The sequence below is a fragment of the Lepidochelys kempii genome, chromosome 28 (assembly GCF_965140265.1).
Source record: "Lepidochelys kempii isolate rLepKem1 chromosome 28, rLepKem1.hap2, whole genome shotgun sequence".
NCBI classification, from domain to species: Eukaryota; Metazoa; Chordata; order Testudines; family Cheloniidae; genus Lepidochelys; species Lepidochelys kempii.
In genome coordinates this window covers 2,161,666-2,183,441 of record NC_133283.1, presented here as the reverse complement: position 1 = coordinate 2,183,441, position 21,776 = coordinate 2,161,666, and the positions used below count along the sequence as shown (strand labels likewise).

Genomic DNA, 21,776 nt, shown 5'->3' with positions numbered 1-21,776 from the left:
GGGTTAAGCATTGGCCTGCTAAACCCAGGGTTTTGAGTTCAATCCTTGAGGGGGCCATTTAGGGATCTGGGGCAAAAATTGGGGATTGGTCCTGCTTTGAGCAGGGGGTTGGACTAGATGATCTCCTGAGGTCCCTTCCAACCCTGATACTCTATGATCTATGTCTATGGCTAGTGACACATGACGGAGAACATAAGAGCGGCCACACCAGGTCCAACCAAAGGTTCATCAAGCCCAGTATCCTGTCTTCCGACAGTGGCCAATGCCAGGTGCCCCAGAGGGAATGAACAGAACAGGGAATCATCAAGTGATCCATCCCCTGTCACCCATTCCCAGCTTCCAGCAAACAGAGCCTAGGGACAGCATCCCCGCCCATTCTGGCTAATAGCCATTGATGGACCTATCCTCCATGAATTTATCTAGTTCTTTTTTGAACCCTGTTCTAGTCTTGGTCTTCACAACAACATCCCCTGGCAAGGAGTTCCACAGGTTGACTGTGTGTTGTGTGAAGAAGTACTTCCCTTTGTTTGTTTTAAATCTGCTGCCTATTCATTCCATTTGGTGACCCCTAGTTCTTGTGTTATGAGAATAACACTTCCTTATTTACTTTCTCCAAGCCCGTTATGATTTTATAGACCTCTATTATATCCCCCCTTAGTTGTCTCTTTTCCAAGCTGAAAAGTCCCAATCTTATTAATCTCTCCTCATACAGCAACCGTTCCATACCCCTAATAATTTTTGCTGCCCTTTTCTGTACCTTTTCCAATTCCAATATATCTCTTTTGAGATGGGACGATCACATCTGCACAGAATATTCAAGATGCGGGTGCTCCATGGATTTATATAGAGGCAGTACGATATTTTCTGTCTTCTTATCTATCCCTTTCTTTAAGATTTCCCACATTCTGTTCCCCCCCTTTTTTTTGACTGCCGCTGCACATTGAGTGGATATTTTCAGAGAACTATCCACAATGACTCCAAGATTTCTCTCTTGAGTGGTCACAGCTTATTTAGACCCCATCATTTTATATGTATAGTTGGGATTATGTTTTCCAATGTGCATTACTTTGCATTTATTGACGCTTAATTGAGCTGCAACACCATTACATCTCTGGGCACTAAAGTTTGCAGGCACCGTCCACCCCCAGCTGCTTACCCCTTCCTCTCAAGTCTGGGGATCCTGGCTGCATTTTGGGGATGGAAGATAGCAGGGAATCCTTGAACTGAGGCATCCTGGGCATAACTTGGGGGATCTGTGCTTTGCTCCACACTGGGGATATTTGCACACAGCTGATTAGGAATCTGCCCACAGGTGAAATGATGGGGAAGTTGGGAACTGCTCTGCCCACTTACTTCTCCTTCTGCCCCTTTCAGTCTCTCTCTCCCTCTCAGGCTGGGAGACTTTGGTCACTTTCCTCTTCCCAGCCAGCGGTGATCCCTCTCCCCGAGCTAGATCGGCTTCTGAAAGGGCTAGCCAGGTGCCAGAGCGCGTGTGTGAGTGTTTCAGTAAATACAGCGGCTCTGGCGAGTCAGACACATGGGTGGTGAGCAGAGAGGGGGGCTGGCTGCGGCCGGAGAAAGCCCTGCCTTGCCCCAGTGATCGCTGCTGCAGCGCGGGTTAGTGTTTGCAGGACACACACAGGAAGGGGCTGGAGCAGCTGGGAGCAGGGAGGAGCGAGGAGGAACTGGGGAGAACAAAGAACCGAGACCAGGTATTGTTCCAAGCTGCTGCTCTGCCTCCGTTGTGACTGGAAGCCCAGCAGGAGCAGCTGTTGATTCCCCAGCTGGGGAGAGACCAGCATTCAAGCTTCTTGTGTCTCCAGCTGAAGTGGGGGGAAGTTTCTCCAGCTGGAGCCAGCCCATAGGGCAACCCTGGGCTCTGCAGACACCAAGCCTGAGCCGGAGACTCCAGGTAATTGAGAGAGACCCTTGGGTGGGGGTGGGAGAACTGGGCACGGGCAGGAAAGTGACTCTGAGCACAGAGGGATCCTGAGCTCTCACGGCTTCTGCAGATCTGCTCCCTTGGCGCTAATGAATTTGCGGGGAGGGATCTTAGCTGCAAAGGAAACTCCCACCCTCAGGCTGCCTCCAAGCTCCGGCCAGGATCTGCCCCAGAGAGGCAAAATGTGGGGAAAGAAATCGGGCCCCAGTGGGGGGTTGCCATTTGTATGTCTGGAGGTGAAGGTGTCAGGGAGGGGAAAGACAGTGTGACAGGCTGGAGACTGAACGACCTCTGTGCAGGCAGAGCATCCCTGGAGGGGGAAGAACAGGACCCTCTCCTCTCAAACATCCATAAAAGTCTCTCCAGTTCTTCCTCGTTTTCTCCCCAATTATTAGCCAGGCCCAGCTGCCGCCGCCTCCACCCACAACTGCCCCACGCAAGTCCCTCCCCAGCTATTACTTGCCAATTACCTATCCCCTGCTGGCTCCTTCCCAGCTTAAAGCAGCTTTAAAAAGGTTGCCCTGCTGAATGGTGGGAGGTGGTCGGATGATGGTAGTTTATTAACCATGCCTATGTGATCCCTTCAAACCTTACCAATTTTCCCCTCTAGCTAACGACTAGAATCCCCCAGATCTTGGTGTTTTTCCTCTCGTATAATCAAATATTTAAGTTTTGACCCATTTTCTCCCCAATTCCCAAAGACTGATATAAAATATAGGGCGGTTGAATGATTAAAAAAAAATTGTGATTAATTGTACAACTGAAAAATAATGATTAATCACTGTTTTAGTCGCGCTGTTAACAATAATAGAATACCCTTTGTTTAAATATTTTTGGCTGTTTTTTATATTTTCAAAACTATTGGTTTCAATTACTACACAGACTACAAAGTGCACAGGGCTCACTTTATATTATTGTTTTTATTACAAATATTTGTACTGTAATAAAGAAGCAAAATAAATAGTATTTTTCAATTCGTCTCATGCAGATACTGTAGTGAAATTTCTTTCTGGTGAAAGTGCATTGCAGGGTGGGGAATTACAGGTAGGACCTCATAAATGTAAAAAATAATGTAAAATGTCTTAGCGATTGGCTGAACAAGAAGTAGGACTGAGTGGACTTGGAGGCTCTAAAGTTTTACATTGTTTTATTTTTGAGTGCAGTTATGTAAAACAAAACATTCTACATTTGTAAGCTGCACTTTCATCACAAATAGATTGCAGGACAGTACATGTATGAGGTGAATTGAAAAATACTATTTCTTTTGTTTATCTTTATTACAGTGCAAATATTTGCAATCAAAATAATAATGTAAAGTGAGCACTGTCCACTTTGTAACTGAAATCAATATATTTGAAAATGTAGAAAAAATCCACAAATATTTATAATAAATTTAAACTGGCATTCTATTATTGTTTAACAGTGCACTTACAACTGTGATTAATCACAATTAATTTTTTAAATCCAGCTAATTTGTTTTGAGTTAATTGTGATTAATTGACAGCCCTATAAAATCCTTAAAATTTTGTCCCACTTTTTCTCTACCTATTACTAATTTCATATGCCCTGAAAATTTTCCCTGGCTCCCACACTATTTCACAGCTACAATTTCCTCAGCTATTCCCCTTTTCTCAGATTCTTGGACAGTGATATACAATCCTTGCAAATGTTGCCCTTTTCTCTCTATTTATCAAATATTGATAAGAAATTCACGCAGATTTTACCTCTTTCTCGATTATAGACTACTGATATAGAAACCTCCACACGTTTCCATTTTCCTTTCTAATTTGTGAAAATGGATCCAAAATCCCTCAGATTTCCACACTTCTCTCTTGCATTACAGAACATGGATCTCAGATCACAGGTTGTTCATTTTTCTGTGTAATTATCCGTGTTTGATTCGTTTGCATTTGTGGGGGTTCTCCTTTTTTAATTGTGTCAACTTCTGCTTTTTTGGAGGGAACCTGTAGCCCTGAGTCTTTCCCCTTACTTGAGGCTGCAGGGGGTTAAATTCTGCAATGATCAACTTTCCCTTCATGAGAGAATCTTCTGATTTCCTGTTTGTTTCCTTTAAAATGTTTGCTGATGAAAGAGGCTTACCCCATGTTTAATACACATCAAAGCCAGAGACCTGTGATTAGTGCTCCCACTTGCTAACAGGACAGTTGGCTGGACCCTTTCCTTTCCCCCGACAGTGGCGGTTTAGCCACTGGTCCAATGGGGCCTGTGCCCGGGGCCCTGGACAATTAGGCCCCCCTCCCCTGTAAAAATGGGCATCCCAACCCCATTTCCCCAGCAGGAGTGCTGGGGTAGGGGGGCAGGGAGGACTGCAGGTGGAAGGGGTGAGGAGGGGCCCCTACTTGTTCTAGCCCAGGGCCCCACAAACCCCAGTCCACCTCTGTCCCCAGATGGCACAGGACAAGGGGTTCATTCCCCTCCGGGGGCTGCTCTGCATGTGACTGGCTCCTTGCTGCCCCAGGCGGTGCCCAAAGGGGCTGAGAATCTCCTTGCTACTGTGTTAACCCCTCACCATTTTCACCAGAAGGATCCCCAAACCCCATGACAAATGCTCTCCATCAGGGCTTGCTTCCCCCAGCACCAAGATGCAGCCGTCTCTGGGGTGGAGCAATGGTGGCCATTATGTGTCAGTGACCAGGGCATGGAAATGTCTAAAATGTGTTGTCCTTCCATGCCCTCTATTCTGTTAAAGAAGCATCACCCAGGGCTCCCTCTGCCTGTGTGAATGGCCAGCAGAGGTTGGTGATAAATGGCTAGAAAGTTATCAAACACTGATATGAAATCACCACAGATTTTGCTTCTCTCCTGCATGACAAACTTCATGAACTTTGGAGGGAAACCCGAGTCCTTATCCTGGGGATCAAGAGGGATGGAGGGAAAGGGGGAGGAGGGGTTAACCCCCACCCTCCATCTGTTTAAAGGGATTTTGGTCTCCTCCTTCCTGAGCCAGGTTTCTTGTCTCACTGAGACCAGTGTTGATCCAGAATCACTGCACAGAAGGACCAGGAGTGACTCCAGATTAGCATGGGAGTGAATGAGATCCACATCTGGCCCTTTGAGGAGGTGCTTTCATTGTTATACCAGACCCCGGGCTGAGCAGCTGCTTCTCCCCCAACAGGATCTGTGTGGGAATGGAGAGTGACCTTCTGTCACAGAGTCACCCCCCACCTCTCAATCTGCTTTTCTCAAGCTGGGGTCTTTGCTCATCTTCCCAGCTGTGAGGTGAGGAAATCCATGAGCTTGCATTGTCTCTCTGCCCTGCCTTGTTGACTTGGGTCAGTTTCAACCAGTTCCTTAATGACTCTTCATTCCATCCAGATGCTTATTACTCTTAGTCTGCCCCAAAAGGAAACTTCATCCTTTCCCCCCAAGTAAGTAGCAGTGCAAGACATAAGGGAAACTGAGGCACACATTTGGTTCACACAAATATTACAAAAAAATCCCACTTTGTCATGCCTTCATTACAGCTTCCTGTGTTCCCAGCTGAGGTGAGGACTTTCTCCAGCTGTTGCTAGCCCCCTAAGACACCCCTACACTCTGCCAATGTCAACGCCTGAGCCAGAGACTCCAGGTAATTGAGACAGACCTTTGGGAAAGTGCTGCAGAGGGGAATGAAAGTGACTCTGCACAGACAGAATCTCCCCTCCCATTAGCAATTGCAGGAGTGTACCAGTCATGGGAGAGCAAACGACCTGGAAAGGGGACCCTCTCAACAGGAAGGAGAGGGAGAGGGGACCGGGGAAGGAGGACAGAGTTTGAAAGGGGCAGTGGGAGAGATAAGTAGGGAAGGAGTTTCCCAGATCTCTAACCTGCCCAGACACACTTATTGCAGCATCCCTGGGCAGAATCACTTTTCCGTGGACAAGGTGAGGAAAAGCCAGCTTCTGGCTCCCCCTTCCTGCTGCTTAAGGGGGAGGGGGACATTCTGCCCTGGGGACATCAGGGGGAATCCCCCAAAGTGACTCCTTTGGGTCTGCTCTTTTGTAGCATTTTGTTCAGAGATTTTGTTACTGGGCAGGGGTTTAAAATGTCTTGGTGGGAGAGGCCAGGTCTGCGCTGTAACAAAGCAACCAAGTGTTTTCTCAGCACAGAATCATGGACATGTTTGGTGGGAACAGCGGAGCCAGTTCAGGTAGAAATTATCAGGGAATTGCTGATGGGTTTCTGCTGGAGAGAGAGGGGGAATAAATCCATAGGAGGTTATAGCTTCTGCAGAGGATGCTCAGGAGGTGGGAGGGGGCAGGAAATACCCAGGGTAGAGAAAGGGAGGGGTACAAGGTGTGACAAATCTACTGGGATGTGTTTAACATGGGACCTAGATTCTAGAAACAGACCTATCACACTTCAGGGCAACCGCCCCTGTATTTCCTCTCTGGTCCAGGAATTTTTGGGCTTGTAGTGTCTTGGCTGTTTTCTTAGAGGCAGCCTGGTGCAGGGCTTTCATCACCTTGTTATCCCAGACCTGTCTGCCTCCCTTTCTTTCTCTGCACTCTCCCCCTTGTAGCAGGCCTTGTTTCCTCTGCTGGCTGAAGCTGAGTGTGCCTGCCTCTGTGACTGGCAGCTGTGTGAGGGTGAGATCCAGCTGCTTGCTCGTAAACAGGAGAGACTTTCCTCCCCACTCTTTGCTGGGCGGGGTTGAACTAGGGACCTCTGGAGCTTAGTGCTTGAGCCTCTACGGCATGAGCTAAAAGCCAGCTGCCTGTGAGCAGACTCATTTAACTCTCTCTCTAAGTGGTCTCGGTTCCAGTAGATAAGACACCACCACACCCTGGAGGTGTGTGGGTTACACTTGCTTTCTCTTCAGAGATTAATTTTGAATGGTCAGTTTCTAAGCAAGCATATTTATTCTTCAGGTTGAAAGCATTACAGAGAAATCGTAAGAAACACACTAAAAGAGTCTGCACGTGGCTAATAATAAGCGCGTTAGAGAATACATCAACTCCAGCATGGGCTGTGACAGTCCTTCAGATCTTGCACATGGGTTTTCAAGTTCATACTGAGAACAAGAACATTCATGAATCTGTGAGACACTTGTTTATCCAGTTTGGGCCTTTAAAGAGACCATGAAGAGGTAATCAGTGAGACAATGGGTTTCTGCCCAAGGCACCTCTTCAAAAGGATGCATTTAGTAGTGGGTCATTTGTGACCATTGCCTCCAGTATTTCCTGGGAAACCTACTCAAGCTGGGGCTTGTCCACATCCATGATGCTACAGCAGAACCTCTGTAGCACTTCGGTGCAGACACTACTATGGTACCTGTCCTGATTCTCGTGGTGGTGGTAATCCAACTCCCTGAGAGGCAGTAGCTAGATTGAGGGAAGATTTCTTTCACTGATCTCACACTGTCTACACTGGGGATTGGGGTCAGCTTAACTGTCGCGCAAGGGTGTGGATTTTTCATAGCCTCAAGAGACGTAACGGGGTCGACCTCACCTTTTAGTGTAGACCAGGCCTAACAGTTTACATGCTTTCAAAAAGTCCTTTGAAGTTCCTAAAATTTCCCCAAGGATTACATTAGTCACCTTTTCTAGAAAAAAGAAAAGGAGGACTTGTGGCACCCACTTTTCTTTTTGCCAATACAGACTAACACAGCTGCTACTCTGAAACTTTTCTAGAACAGTTACTCGCCATCTTACAAAAGCACATAAACAATTGCATTTTTACTATAATAAACCCCAAAGATATTAAACTTAATTTGCTAGGGTGCAATTTAATTCAGTACGGTTTATCCAGGAGACTGCCCAACATTTCACAAGGTCTGGGGATAGAAATTCCATAATGCGTCTAACACGAAACAAATCCTCTGGACTGGTTTGTGAAAACTTTCCAGACCCCCAGTGCTGGAGCATGGACCTACCAGTCAGAGGCTGTTATGACATATGAAAGGGGGCACCCACCAGAGGAGCTTAAGGGAGATGACTCATCCCATCACATCCAGCTGCTGGCAATGGGGAAGGGGCTGGGATTCCTACCAAGGGGCTGTCCCTGTATCAGTTTGTGGCTAGTAGGAGTGTGATGGATCTGCTGGGATCTTTGTCCCCTCACCCTGATGCCTCCTGGCTGCTCTCAGCAGTGTGGGGATAGGACTCTGCTGATTGTGAGCCTCCCAGAGCTCCCATTTGATTGTCTCCTCTCCCCCACGAATAGTGGGGCTGTGAGTGGGGCAGCAGGTCCTGAGTGTTGGACTCTTGCTCTTTCAGGGGCTGGTGACCTTCGAGGAGGTGGCTGTGTATTAAGTCTAATATCTTCTCTTTCATAAGGTAAAATCTGGGTTTAGCTCTGGCATAGCAAACAGAAGCTACCTACACCTGGCTGACACTCAAACACTGAGTCTTATCCACACAGACCATCTCAGAATTGCAAAAGGTTACCACCCCTTTACCTTCACCCTGACGGTTCCTTCTGAGGCATTGCCTTCACTTTCCCCTCACTGAGCCCTGCAGTTCACTAGCATGTATGCCACCAGACTGCTGACAATCCCCATGATAAGAATGTACCCTTGTGCAACGTCTCTGACACAATCCAAAACACTCATCACGGAAATGAGGCAGACTTGGTCCCTCAAGTTTCACACGCACCTCTTTGCATACCACAGCTCTGCCCAGCTGCTCCAACTAATCCCTCCATCATCCAATTACAGCTGACCCAGTGCACACAGCTGGAGGGCATGCAGAGAAATGCTGGGATTCCCATCTGTGGAACACAAACAATGGCATGTTCTCTTAGCCCTTCCTTGTATGTATTATAGATTCAGGCCAGGAGGGACTATTAGGTCATCTAATCTCATCTCCCGTATAACACAGGCCACAGAATTTCATCCAGTTACTGCTGTATTGAGTTGAATACCTTGTGTTTGACTAAATCATCTTCCACAAAGGCATCCAGTCTTGACCTGAAGACTTCAAGAGATGGAGAATCCTCCATTTCCTGGAGTAGTTTGGACCACCCTTGGACCACCCTTATTGAATTGTTACCAGTAGCTATTGCCCACTCCAGGGTTCAGGAGGGGGCAGAGTTCTCGGTGCGTTGTATGGGTGGAGTATACTTTAACTCTTCATTTCCGAGTTTTCAGAAATATAAGTTCAGCCACGGACCAGATGCTGGTAGGACATGAGTCAGCCCTGGGCAACATTAGCTCTGCATTAGTGTAGTTCATGGGCATTTAATTTTCTTGAGTTTTTAATAGACTTTTTGCTACTCTAGCTCTGTCTACACTAGAGCTTTTGCTAGCATAACTATGTCAGTAAGGGGGAGTGATTTTTCACACCTCGAACCAGCAGAGTTATCCTGGCAAAGCATTTAAGAGCACACCAGGTCCGGGTCTACACGGATTTTAGAGCACTTTAAAATATTGCTCTGAACCCAGAAATTTTGGTATCAGAGGGCAAAACTTCCAAGAGGAACTCCTGCTGAATGCAAAAAAAATGCACAACACAGTATGTACAAATGTATCAGTGGTAGGGATCAAACTGAAATGCATGGGTGTCGCTCAACTCCAATGGCCACAGCATGTTCTCTTGTGCCAAACAATTACTGTGAAAGGAGATTGCTGGAAACCCTCTGGCTGTTACCAGGAGCCTTAGTCTGGCTGCATTTCATGTGCACATCATGTGCATTTCAATCTCTTTTGGCTCCTCACTTTTGCTCATGCCAATCTGAAATTCCAAACTCTGCAGTTAACTTTTTCAGTGTTGCTTCCCCAAAGAGGCAGTGGCAGCCCTTCAGTAGCTGAGAAATGCCAAGTGACTGAGATCAGACGGGGGACAATTAGAACCCCTGTTTCAGCCCCAGCTGTGTGGAAAAAATAGTTATAAGACCCAGGTGATTGTGTCAAAAACTGCTTTTAGGGAGGGCTGCATCTCAGGAACCTCTCCATCGACTAAAATCACCCCATATTTGGACCACTAGATCTGCTCTTCACCCCTATGATGAGCAGCAAATTTCAAAAGATTCCGAGCAAACGTGGATTTTAGAGTAATTACAATAGTTGCTCTTTAAACAGAAAATAATGCTGAATCTTAACGATGGTAGAGATGGTGCTTGGCTGTAATAACTTCCCAATTGCATGGAGGGTGTGACAGTCGGGGGGCCCATCTGATAGGAGACAGTACGAGTGCTATTCAGAAATCCTTGGGAAAAGGTGATGCGTGAAAATTACTGGAATACAAATGTGGGTCTGCGGAGTCCCAGGGGGTGGCATTCCTGTGCCAGCACCAGATAGCCTTGGCAGAGCCCCTGTCAATGCACATCCTGGGAGACATGAACAAAAGAACCGTCCTATAGGGTCAGACCAAAGGTCCGTCTAGCCCAGTGTCCTGTCTTCCGACAGTGGCCAAGGCCAGGTGCTCCAGAGGGAATGAACAGAACAGGGAATCACCAAGTGATCCATCCCCTGTGGTCCATTCCCAATCACTGCAGGAAGCGCTGCCCACACTAGAGATGACCAGCAGCCCCTCCCATGACCTCTGATATGACCCAGACCTACTATTTAAGCCTGGGGATCGTACCGGGATATCACCTGTGCAACAAGGCAGATCTGTGACCAGTTGCTGAGACAGACCACATCTTATTCCTGGTCCCTGCCTCCTCATCCTGCTGTCTGGTGCCTGGTTCTAGCCTCTGGTTACCAACTTTGGCATCATCCCTCAGGCCTGACCACTTATGGCTCTAAACACTGGACAGCCCTGCTCATGCCCTGGTTCTTGACATGGCACTCCAGAGGGCTGAGAGCAGTGGGAGACGGGGGAGGGCAGCGTGGAGGATTAGGACTAGAGGGAATCAGGGAGGGCTGGATGCAGTCGATGGAAGAGGAGGGAGGGAGTCAAGGACAGAAGTTCCTGAGGAGAAGTATTGGGGTAGGCAGAGGGAGTGGGAGAGCGGGAACAGGGAAAAGAGTGTGGAGGGCCCAGCACTGTTGCTGTAGGTGGGGGAGGGTTGGGTGGAAGAGCCGGATTATGTGGAACTGGGAAACATTGGGTAGTGGGAGGGGGGGCGGGAAGGGAAGGGATTGGAGAGCTGTTCCTCTAGGGAGCAGGAAGGGTCTCATGGGAGCGGGAAGGGAAGGTTTCAGGGAGGCAGAGATTCACTGCTACTAAAGTCTTTAATGACTTGTCTCGAGCCAACACTCAGTACTCCACCTTCATCCTCCTCGGCCTGTCAGGCCCTTGTGACGCCCCGACCAGACTCCTCGTCTTGAAATGATGTCCTCTCCTGGTTCTCTTCCGTGGTGCTGCCTGAGGGGTACCCAGAGTGGTGAGGGACCTCACCTTCAGTGTGAGTGTCAGCTGCATGACTCCACCAGCCACAGGCAACCCAGGCCCCCTCTTAGCCAGGGCAGGACCTGTTTTCTCTCAACAGGCCAGCGATCAACACACTCCAACCTCTGAGCCCCCCAAGAGTCTCCCTGGAGCATCCAGCCCCCGTTCCACTGGACATTCACAGATTCACTGCCCCCAAAGAAGCAGTGCACCCCAGTTTACCAGTTCCGCCTTCGATCGCCGCGCCGCTTAACACACATCACTCAGATGTGTTTATAGGGAACATAAGTAAAAAAGTTTATTTAACAATGTATCAATTCAAGTAATAGCAATCAGAAGTATGGGAAACAAATGGTTACACATCAAGTAAAATCAAAACAGTCATCCTAGAACCGAGGCTTACATAACTAGATCCTTGCATATGTCATAGACCAATGCTTCTGTGAAGGTCTTCCAGCAGTTTATAGGGTTGATTGTGATCTTCCATTCATGGGACAAGTCACATTGTCAGTTTACCTCCGTGGCTGAAGATGCAGGGTGTATCTCTGCACGCCCAATTGTCCCCCGACATGTTATTGTCTTCACTCATAACATGATCCTGCTCTTTGTTTTTCCCTGTAAATTTTCCTCTCTTGAAGATTTCATAATCTCTTCAAGTAGCGTTTGGTGGCATGTACAAACAGGCCTCCGTTGTACGATGTACAGTGCCCGGTATGCACGTGGCCAGACAGAAAGAGAAAGGTCTGTTACCTGCTGCTTGAAAGGAACCTGTATGAGGCCTTATGAACATAATTTCCAGTATAGATACATAACTACTTAAATGTCCTCTTTACATACATTTCTCAATGATTATGAGAACCAGTGGACTACTGGTCTCAGTAGAGACCTTACATGCCAACCTTTGGTGAGGTAATATGTTATGTACCTGGATTCCTGTGAAACATTAGGCATCCTTCTGGCCTGGGTCAGCTGGCATCAAGAGGTCCATGGGACATATTCTCTTCCTTCTGTAATCACTCCATTCGTGTGTTGTGTGAAGAGTTCTCCTCCTCCTCACTCCAAGTTTCCATTTGGGTTCCACAGGACTCTGACCTTGGTTCCCCTCTCTTCTTCCTCTGCACAATCTCATCTGCAAACACAAATTGAACTACCAGGTCTATGCTCATGACTCACAGGTCTACGTCTCTGCTCCAGACCTGCCTCCTGTCCAAACCGAAATCTCAGCTTGGCTCTCTGACATCTCCTCAAGGATGTCTATCCTTCAACTCAAGCTTAATAGCTAAACTGTCTAAAACAGCTCTTAATATTTTCCCCAAACCACACCCCCCCCCGCCCCCGTCTTCTTTCTCTATCACTGCAGACAGCATCACTCAGGCCCGTGAATTGGACTACTTCTTTGACACAGATCTCTCTAGGTCCTCCCATCCAGGCTATATGTCCCCTAGGCCTCACTGAACACTGTCAAATGCATAGATGGAAACCAAGTCGGGCTCACCTGTGTGTTAGCATTGTTAAAATAGGTGTTAGATTTATAAAGATGCATTTAGTTTTTAGACTTTATGAAATCCTTGTGAGTTGCTGCATGCATTAATCTCACTTATTATCTCTGTATCCCATGCTATAAGGTGATAGCTAAGTGTTTGCTTTGTAACTATAAAAGTGTTTGTTATGAAACTGGAAACACACACAGTCAGGAAAGCAGCATTACCAAATGTGAACTACTGGTTTACCACAAGAGATGTCATTGCCTGCCCAACAAAGAAGGCCTAGAGACATGAGGCAAACCATGGTGGAACATCAGCAAAGAAAAGACTTTGTTGATTGCTCCTTGTCCCCTCCCACCAAATGAAGAGGGGACGTTCACAAAACCTCAGTCCCATCACACTATGAACTCAGGGGGAAAAGAATAAAAATCACTATGCAACTTGGAGAGGGCAAGATTTCTAAACTTAAGCAAGGGGGCCCCAAACTGCTTAGCTTGGGTTAGCCCTAAATGAGATACAGAGCTTGGATACTTCAGCAGCATCTATTACCTTTTGAAAACTAAGACTGTGTAACTCATTTGTGTGTGTTACATTTACCTGCGTTAACCTTATAAAGAGCTTTCTTATTTCCAGTTATTTATCAGTTAATACATCTTTAGTTAGTTTAATATAGGATTGGCTACAATCATTGTCATTGATGAGAGGTCTAAGGTACAATCGACAGAGGGAAAGTGACTGGTCCTATGGGACTGGGAGTAACCAGAATTGTAACCGTGCCTCAGTGGGCCACAACTGAGAATGCCAAACACAGGACGAACTGCTGAGAAATAAGGCAGATACACACCAAGACTGGTGGCTAACCCTCAATAGGATATATAAAACCAGAAACAAAAGTAAACTTCTGTTTCACCACACTACCTAACAAGAAGTCATAAAAGCAGTTTTCTTAGGCATTCCAGTCCTTGTATTACCACTGAAAACACTAGGCTTAGAGATGAGTGGGTCTTTAAAACCAATCTCTTTAAATAAAAGGTTCTTCTGATTCCAAAGGACCAGCCACACACCCAGGTCAATATATAACTCCAATCTTACCCAAAAATCACACTGATGCCAATCCTTTAGTATCTAAAATCTAAAGGTTTATTCATAGAAAGAAAGAAAGAAAGAGAAAGAAAAGTGAGAGTTAAAATTCTATAAAGGAATCAAATACATACAATAATTACAAAGTTATTGGTTCAGGCTTGTAGCAGTGATGGAATAAACTGCTGACTTGATATATCTCTGATTGCATCCCAATCATTGGTTAGATTAGGTCCTCAGTCCATTGGTTAGAATGCTCCCATTCATATAAGTCCATAGTTCAGAAGCTAGAGCAGAAAAGAGGCTTGAGCAGGATAGAGGCAAAATAGAGGACTTTCCAAGGCCTTTTATATCTTAGGGGGGGTGGGGGGGAAGGAATAGCTCAGTGGTTTGAGCATTGGCCTGCTAACCCCAGGGTTGTGAGCTCAATCCTTGAGGGGGCCATTTAGGGATCTGGGGTAAAAATTGGGGGTTGGTCCTGCTTTGAGCAGGGGGTTGGACTAGATGACCTCCTGAGGTCCCTTCCAACCCTGATATTCTATGATTCTGCCATGCAGAGAGAACCCACTGTTCTTACTGTGGAAAAGTACAGTAACAAGATGGTGATTAGAGTCACATGGACAAATCCCATGTCCATGCATTTTGCCTAGTCAGAGTAGGAAATTTCATTAAGTGTAATAGACATCTCCCATGATTCATTGTCAGTTAAATGTTCTTTAGATGGGCCACTCAATTGAAGAGTCCCTCCAAGATGTGCTGGCTAACTACCTTGTCGGAGCATGGAGGGATAGCTCGGTGGTTTGAGTATTGGCCTGTCAAACCAAAAGTTGTGAGCTCAATCCTTGAGGGGGCCACTAGGGATCTGGGGCAAAAATTGGGGATTGGTCCTCCTGTGAGCAGGGGGTTGGACTAGATGACCTCCTGAGGTCCCTTCCAACCCTGATATTCTGTTACCAGAGAAGCAAACATTTGAAATCCAGGTATAGAGCCAATACTTATAACTTAAAATACAAAAATGATGCATGCATGCAGATAGCATAATCATAATCAGCAAATCATAACCTTTCCATAGACTTCTTACATGCCACATTTTGTACAAGATTTGTTGCAAATAATAGTGGTTGCAATAATGGTCTATATGGTCATATTTTAATCAGATAACATCAAAAGAGTATTGTTGTGATTTTTAGTGTAAAGGACCATCTATCACAGTGCTTGAGGAGTACACACTTGATAGCCAGTTGGTGACATCTAATTATAGAACATAAGAAGATAAGAACGGCCATACTGGGTCAGACCAAAGGTCCATCTAGCCCAGTGTACTGTCTTCCAACAGTGGCCAGTGCCAGGTGCTTAAGAGGGATTGAACAGAACAAGTAATCATCAAGTGATCCATTCCCTGTCACTCTCTCCCAGTCTCTGGCAAACAGAGGCTAGGGGCACCATCCCTGCCCATCCTGGCTAATAGCCATTGATGGACCTAACCTCCATGAAGTTCTCTAGTTCTTTTTTGATCCCTGTTATAGTTCTGGCCTTCACACCACCCTCTGGCAAGGAGTTTCACAAGTTGACTGTGCATTGTGTGAAGAAATACTTCCTTTTTTTTTTTTTTTTAAACCTGCTGCCTCTATCATGTCACCCCGCAAACAACCTGTTTGGGGTTTGTGCACTGGTTTGTAACACCACATCTGCGAGCCACTCCAGACAGCTTGACAACAGCCTTTCCTATGCATCCACAGAGCTAAAACTCTTCTTTGGGCTCTCATAATCTCCTTTCTAAGGGCTTGTCTACACTTACATTTTATAGCGCTCTAACTTGCAGCAAATTTGAGCACATTAAAGCACTACTGTGGACAGGCTCCGAGCGCTTGGATCTATTCCCTTCATGGAGATTGATTACCAGGAGCTCTGGGAGAGTTCTTTCCCAGCTTTTGCGTGTGACCACACCTACACTTTGAAGTTTCAAGTGTAGACGTAGCCTCAGTTACTGCAAAATCCTTTTCTCTGGCCTTGACAAATGCAACCTTGCTCTGCTCATCTACATTCAGAAGTAAAAAACTACCTCCTTATCCTCAGTCATGACCTTTGAGGAAAGGTTGAAGGAATTGGGCAAGTTTAGTGTTGACAAAAGACTGAAGGGGGGGGGGGGGCTGAGAACAGTCTTCAGATAAGAAGAGGGCTGTTACAAAGAGGGTGGAGATCAATTGTTTTCCATGTTCACTGATGGTCAGAGAAGAAGTGATTGGCTTGATCTGCAGCAAAGGAAATTTAGATTGGATATTAGGAGACAGTTTCTAACTATCAGAATAGGTAAGTTCTGGAATAGGTTACCAAGAGAGGTTGTGGAATCCCCCTCATTGGAGGTTTTTAACAACACATTAGATAAACACCTGTCATGAATGGTATACTTATGTTTGATCCTGTCTCAGGGCAGGGGGATGGACTTGATAACCTCTTGAGGTCCTTTCCAGTCCTATATTTTATGATTTTGTGATCCATTATCCTAGCCCTTTGCTTTGATCATTTATGCCCTCTTTCTTTCATTCTTTCTTTCTTAAAAAATATGTATGACTCAGCTTCCCCTCACATTTTGCTTTGTTACCCACTGAGTGTGAAGAAGTTAATTCCTTCCGTGCGACAGGGGAAGTAATGGCTATTGGAGAAAGGTAGGTCCGTCTCGTTTGGCATGGGTACTCTGTCAGGAATTGTCCACATAGGACAAGAGTGCCCTGGAGAAACAATGGAAGACAGACAGACTGGACACTGTAATGACTGTGAGCCAAGGGAAACAGACCATGGGAACACAGCAGGACTGCAACTTGGGACAGAGGGACTGGGCTATAAACAGGCTGTGCTTTAAGTTTGCTACTGCCCAGGGAGAAAGAAACAGAGATGCAATTGAGGAGTTTTTGGAAAAGCTGGGCAGATGACTTTGCCGACATGAACTTAAAGTTAAGTTTTGCTTTATCAGGCTAACCTGAGGATCCTTCAATCACGGCCATCCTTAGCCACAGGCAGCTGCGTAGGGCACCTGTATGTCTGGGGCACCACTCAGCCAGGAGCTGGGACAGACGGGAAGCAGTGGAGCATGGAAGAGCAGGGTTGGGTCCTGGAGAGAGCTGAATGTGCTGCCTGCATCACAGTCTGAGGGAAGGGACGGGCTGCTGGGGTCTCTGGGAAGGGGTGGGTGAAGGAACTCACCTGTGAGTGTGACTCTCTCCCCCGGCGTGAGGTGAGGCAAGCTGGGCGGCTCCAGCCGTATCCTTTGTTGCCCCCCCAACGTGCATTCTCCCCCCCACGGAGCACCCCTCTCTCCCCCGTCTCCTCCCCCCGGAGCACCCCGCTCTCCCCTCTCCCCTCTGGCAGGGCTTCGTTGGGTAAAACTTCTCGGGGGAGCTGGCTGGCTGCGTGCGGAGGAAGTGAAACTGAAAGTGACTCACTTTCTCTCCCTTTCTCAGCAGCCAGCCCACCCAGCAAGGGCTGGACTGGAACATGGTCACACACAGCTGGCTGGGCTAGGGAGAGGGCGACCAGATAGCATGTGTGAACAATCAGGACAGGAGGTTGGGATAGGGTGACCAGATGTCCCACTTTTATAGGGACAATCCCAATTTTGGGGTCTTTTTCTTATATAGGCTCCTATTACCCACCCACCCCAGTCCTGATTTCTCACACTTGCTGTCTGGTCACCCTAGGTGGGGGGTAATTGGTGCCTATACAAGAAAGAGCCCCAAATATCGGGACTGGCCCTATAAAATCAGGACATCTGGTCACCCTAGCTGGGGAGCGTGTCTCTCCCCCAGGCTGGCAGCGATCCAGCTCATCCGGGGGGAGCTGTGCAGGGCAGGATGAGCTGCTGTGGCTCCGTGGGTGCCCCGTCCCTGAGATCAGAAGCTGGGCTAACTTCACCATGGTCCGTTCGGCTGGTGGTGGCGCCGATTGGCACGTGATCAGACCTGAGGGCTTGCTGCTGCTGTGGCCACTCTGCACCCCAAGAGGTGGATTATGGGGTCCTGCAGCTTTCCACCTATCTCCTCCTCTACTGCAGCTGTCGGAGCCAAGCATGAAAGCAGTACTGTGTTGCCATTTAGATTGTCATTTAACAACTTTGCCAAAAATGCTTGCTAACAATCCTGAACCCAATTTCAATATTTTTTTTAAATCACTATCTTAGCCAAAAACAGAAAATTAAGTTGTTGACAATCATCTGGAGGTCCTGGTGATGTCAAAGAACTATGACGTGATCGGAATAACAGAGACTTGGTGGGATAACTCACATGACTGGAGTACTGTCATGGATGGTTATAAACTGTTCAGGAAGGACAGGCAGGGCAGAAAAGGTGGGGGAGTAGCACTGTATGTAAGGGAGCAGTATGACTGCTCAGAGCTCCGGTACGAAACTGTAGAAAAACCTGAGTGTCTCTGGATTCAGTTTAGAAGTGTGTGCAACAAGAGTGATGTAGTGGTGGGAGTCTGCTATAGACCACCGGACCAGGGGGATGAGGTAGATGAGGCTTTCTTCCGGCAGCTCACGGAAGCTACTAGATCGCATGCCCTGATTCTCATGGGTGACTTTAATTTTCCTGATATCTGCTGGGAGAGCAATACAGCGGTGCATAGACAATCCAGGAAGTTTTTGGAAAGCGTAGGGGACAATTTCCTGGCGCAAGTGCTAGAGGAGCCAACTGGGGGGGCGCTTTTCTTGACCTGCTGCTCACAAACCGGGTAGAATTAGTGGGGGAAGCAAAAGTGGATGGGAATCTGGGAGGCAGTGACCATGAGTTGGTTGAGTTCAGGATCCTGACGCAGGGAAGAAAGGTAAGCAGCAGGATACGGACCCTGGACTTCAGGAAAGCAGACTTCGACTCCCTCAGGGAACGGATGGCCAGGATCCCCTGGCGGACTAACTTGAAGGGGAAAGGAGTCCAGGAGAGCTGGCTGTATTTCAAGGAATCCCTGTTGAGGTTACAGGGACAAACCATCCCGATGAGTCGAAAGAATAGTAAATATGGCAGGCGACCAGCTTGGCTTAATGGTGAAATCCTAGCGGATCTTAAACATAAAAAAGAAGCTTACAAGAAGTGGAAGGTTGGACATATGACCAGGGAAGAGTATAAAAATATTGCTCGGGCATGTAGGAATGATATCAGGAGGGCCAAATCGCACCTGGAGCTGCAGCTAGCAAGAGATGTCAAGAGTAACAAGAAGGGTTTCTTCAGGTATGTTGGCAACAAGAAGAAAGCCAAGGAAAGTGGGGGCCCCTTACTGAATGAGGGAGGCAACCTAGTGACAGAGGATGTGGAAAAAGCTAATGTACTCAATGCTTTTTTTGCCTCTGTCTTCACTAACAAGGTCAGCTCCCAGACTGCTGCGCTGGGCATCACAAAATGGGGAAGAGATGGCCAGCCCTCTGTGGAGATAGAGGTGGTTAGGGACTATTTAGAAAAGCTGGACGTGCACAAGTCCATGGGGCCGGACAAGTTGCATCCGAGAGTGCTGAAGGAATTGGCGGCTGTGATTGCAGAGCCATTGGTCATTATCTTTGAAAACTCGTGGCGAACGGGGGAAGTCCTGGATGACTGGAAAAAGGCTAATGTAGTGCCAATCTTTAAAAAAGGGAAGAAGGAGGATCCAGGGAACTACAGGCCAGTCAGCCTCACCTCAGTCCCTAGAAAAATCATGGAGCAGGTCCTCAAAGAATCAATCCTGAAGCACTTACATGAGAGGAAAGTGATCAGGAACAGCCAGCATGGATTCACCAAGGGAAGGTCATGCCTGACTAATCTAATCGCCTTTTATGATGAGATTACTGGTTCTGTGGATGAAGGGAAAGCAGTGGATGTATTGTTTCTTGACTTTAGCAAAGCTTTTGACACGGTCTCCCACAGTATTCTTGTCAGCAAGTTAAGGAAGTATGGGCTGGATGAATGCACTATAAGGTGGGTAGAAAGCTGGCTAGATTGTCGGGCTCAACGGGTAGTGATCAATGGCTCCATGTCTAGTTGGCAGCCGGTATCAAGTGGAGTGCCCCAAGGGTCGGTCCTGGGGCCGGTTTTGTTCAATATCTTCATAAATGATCTGGAGGATGGTGTGGATTGCACTCTCAGCAAATTTGCGGATGATATTAAACTGGGAGGAGTGGTAGATACGCTGGAGAGGAGGGATAGGATACAGAAGGACCTAGACAAATTGGAGGATTGGGCCAAAAGAAATCTGATGAGGTTCAATAAGGATAAGTGCAGGGTCCTGCACTTAGGATGGAAGAATCCAATGCACCGCTACAGACTAGGGACCGAATGGCTAGGCAGCAGTTCTGCGGAAAAGGACCTAGGGGTGACAGTGGACGAGAAGCTGGATATGAGTCAGCAGTGTGCCCTTGTTGCCAAGAAGGCCAATGGCATTTTGGGATGTATAAATAGGGGCATAGCGAGCAGATTGAGGGACGTGATCGTTCCCCTCTATTCGACATTGGTGAGGCCTCATCTGGAGTACTGTGTCCAGTTTTGGGCCCCACACTACAAGAAGGATGTGGAAAAATTGGAGAGAGTCCAGCGAAGGGCAACAAAAATGATTAGGGGTCTAGAACACATGACTTATGAGGAGAGGCTGAGGGAGCTGGGATAGTTTAGTCTGCAGAAGAGAAGAATGAGGGGGGATTTGATAGCTGCTTTCAACTACCTGAAAGGGGGTTCCAAAGAGGATGGTCTAGACTGTTCTCAATGGTAGCAGATGACAGAACGAGGAGTAATGGTCTCAAGTTGCAGTGGGGGAGGTTTAGATTGGATATTAGGAAAAACTTTTTCACTAAGAGGGTGGTGAAACACTGGAATGCGTTACCTAGGGAGGTGGTAGAATCTCCTTCCTTAGAGGTTTTTAAGGTCAGGCTTGACAAAGCCCTGGCTGGGATGATTTAACTAGGAATTGGTCCTGCTTCGAGCAGGGGGTTGGACTAGATGACCTTCAGGTGTCCCTTCCAACCCTGATATTCTATGATTCTATGATTTGTGACAAGTTTGGTTTGGGGCAGGGAGTGGGCCAGTTTTCATCAGAGAAACAAACAATGCTGACTGGCTTTCCTATAGCCCTGTTACTGCTAAATAGAGCCCTCCAACAACTGGAATATGCTCGGTTTTAGAGCAGCAGCCGTGTTAGTCTGTATTCGCAAAAAGAAAAGGAGGACTTTTGGCACCTTAGAGACTAACCAATTTATTTGAGGATGTATTCAGTGGAAAATACAGTGAGGAGAAATCTCCTCACTGTACTTTCCACTTTATGCATCTGATGAAGTGAGCTGTAGCTCACGAAAGCTTATGCTCAAATAAATTGGTTAGTCTCTAAGGTGCCACAAGTCCTCCTTTTCTTTTTGTAATATGCTCATCTCCTGACTAGTGTATAGAGTGACCGTATGTTGTACCAAGATTCTCTTGATTTTTTCCCAGGGAGTCAGGATAGCTTTTGCCAGCCCAGAGGTTGGGCAGCCAATGTCTTACGTTTTCGCAATGTTTGTCCAACTTTCATAAAGTAAATACACGGTTAATGTGAGTTTAAAAGGCCAGGGACATGTCCTTGTGAAGAACCCGTGCAGCAGATCATGCTAGAGCTGGGAAAATGTCCAGTTTCGATGGAACTGTAGAGGCGGGGATGGATCATGTATTTCTGGCCGGGCCCCAAGTGTGCTGCTATTGCGAATGTCTTTCCAAACAAAGACGAGGCACAATAGGGGGCTCCGGTAGCATTTCTGTGCTGCCTTCACCTAGATGCGATGGTTCTGTGCTGACTTCATTTTGGTCACTTTGTGCTTTACCTAGAAATAAAACTAGGGTTATATTTTCTCACTGCTTGGAAACCCAGCTTATTAAACTGGATAATGCCATTGATCTAGTTACAGTATGAGGTGGATAGAGAGTTGTAACTAATATTCAGACTGACGTCCACCGTACATTTAAAACTAAAAAGTGGCTTTGTAAAAATGACACGGGTTTCCAACTCTGCCGT

At 47.0% G+C, this 21,776-nt stretch overlaps 1 protein-coding gene across 5 annotated transcripts in view; it reads left to right on the top strand.

The window, feature by feature from the left end:
• The first annotated feature begins 822 nt into the window (after nucleotides 1–822).
• Nucleotides 823–21,776, top strand: part of LOC140904237 (uncharacterized) — a 36,087-nt gene continuing 15,133 nt past the window's right edge. For all 5 annotated transcript variants that reach the window (XM_073326697.1, XM_073326696.1, XM_073326699.1 and 2 more), the window contains exons 1-2: nucleotides 823–1,912; nucleotides 5,428–5,531. In XM_073326697.1, coding sequence (XP_073182798.1) covers nucleotides 5,504–5,531 — 28 coding nt within the window. In that variant the 5' untranslated portion in view covers nucleotides 823–1,912; nucleotides 5,428–5,503. The remainder of the gene's footprint in view (nucleotides 1,913–5,427; nucleotides 5,532–21,776) is intronic.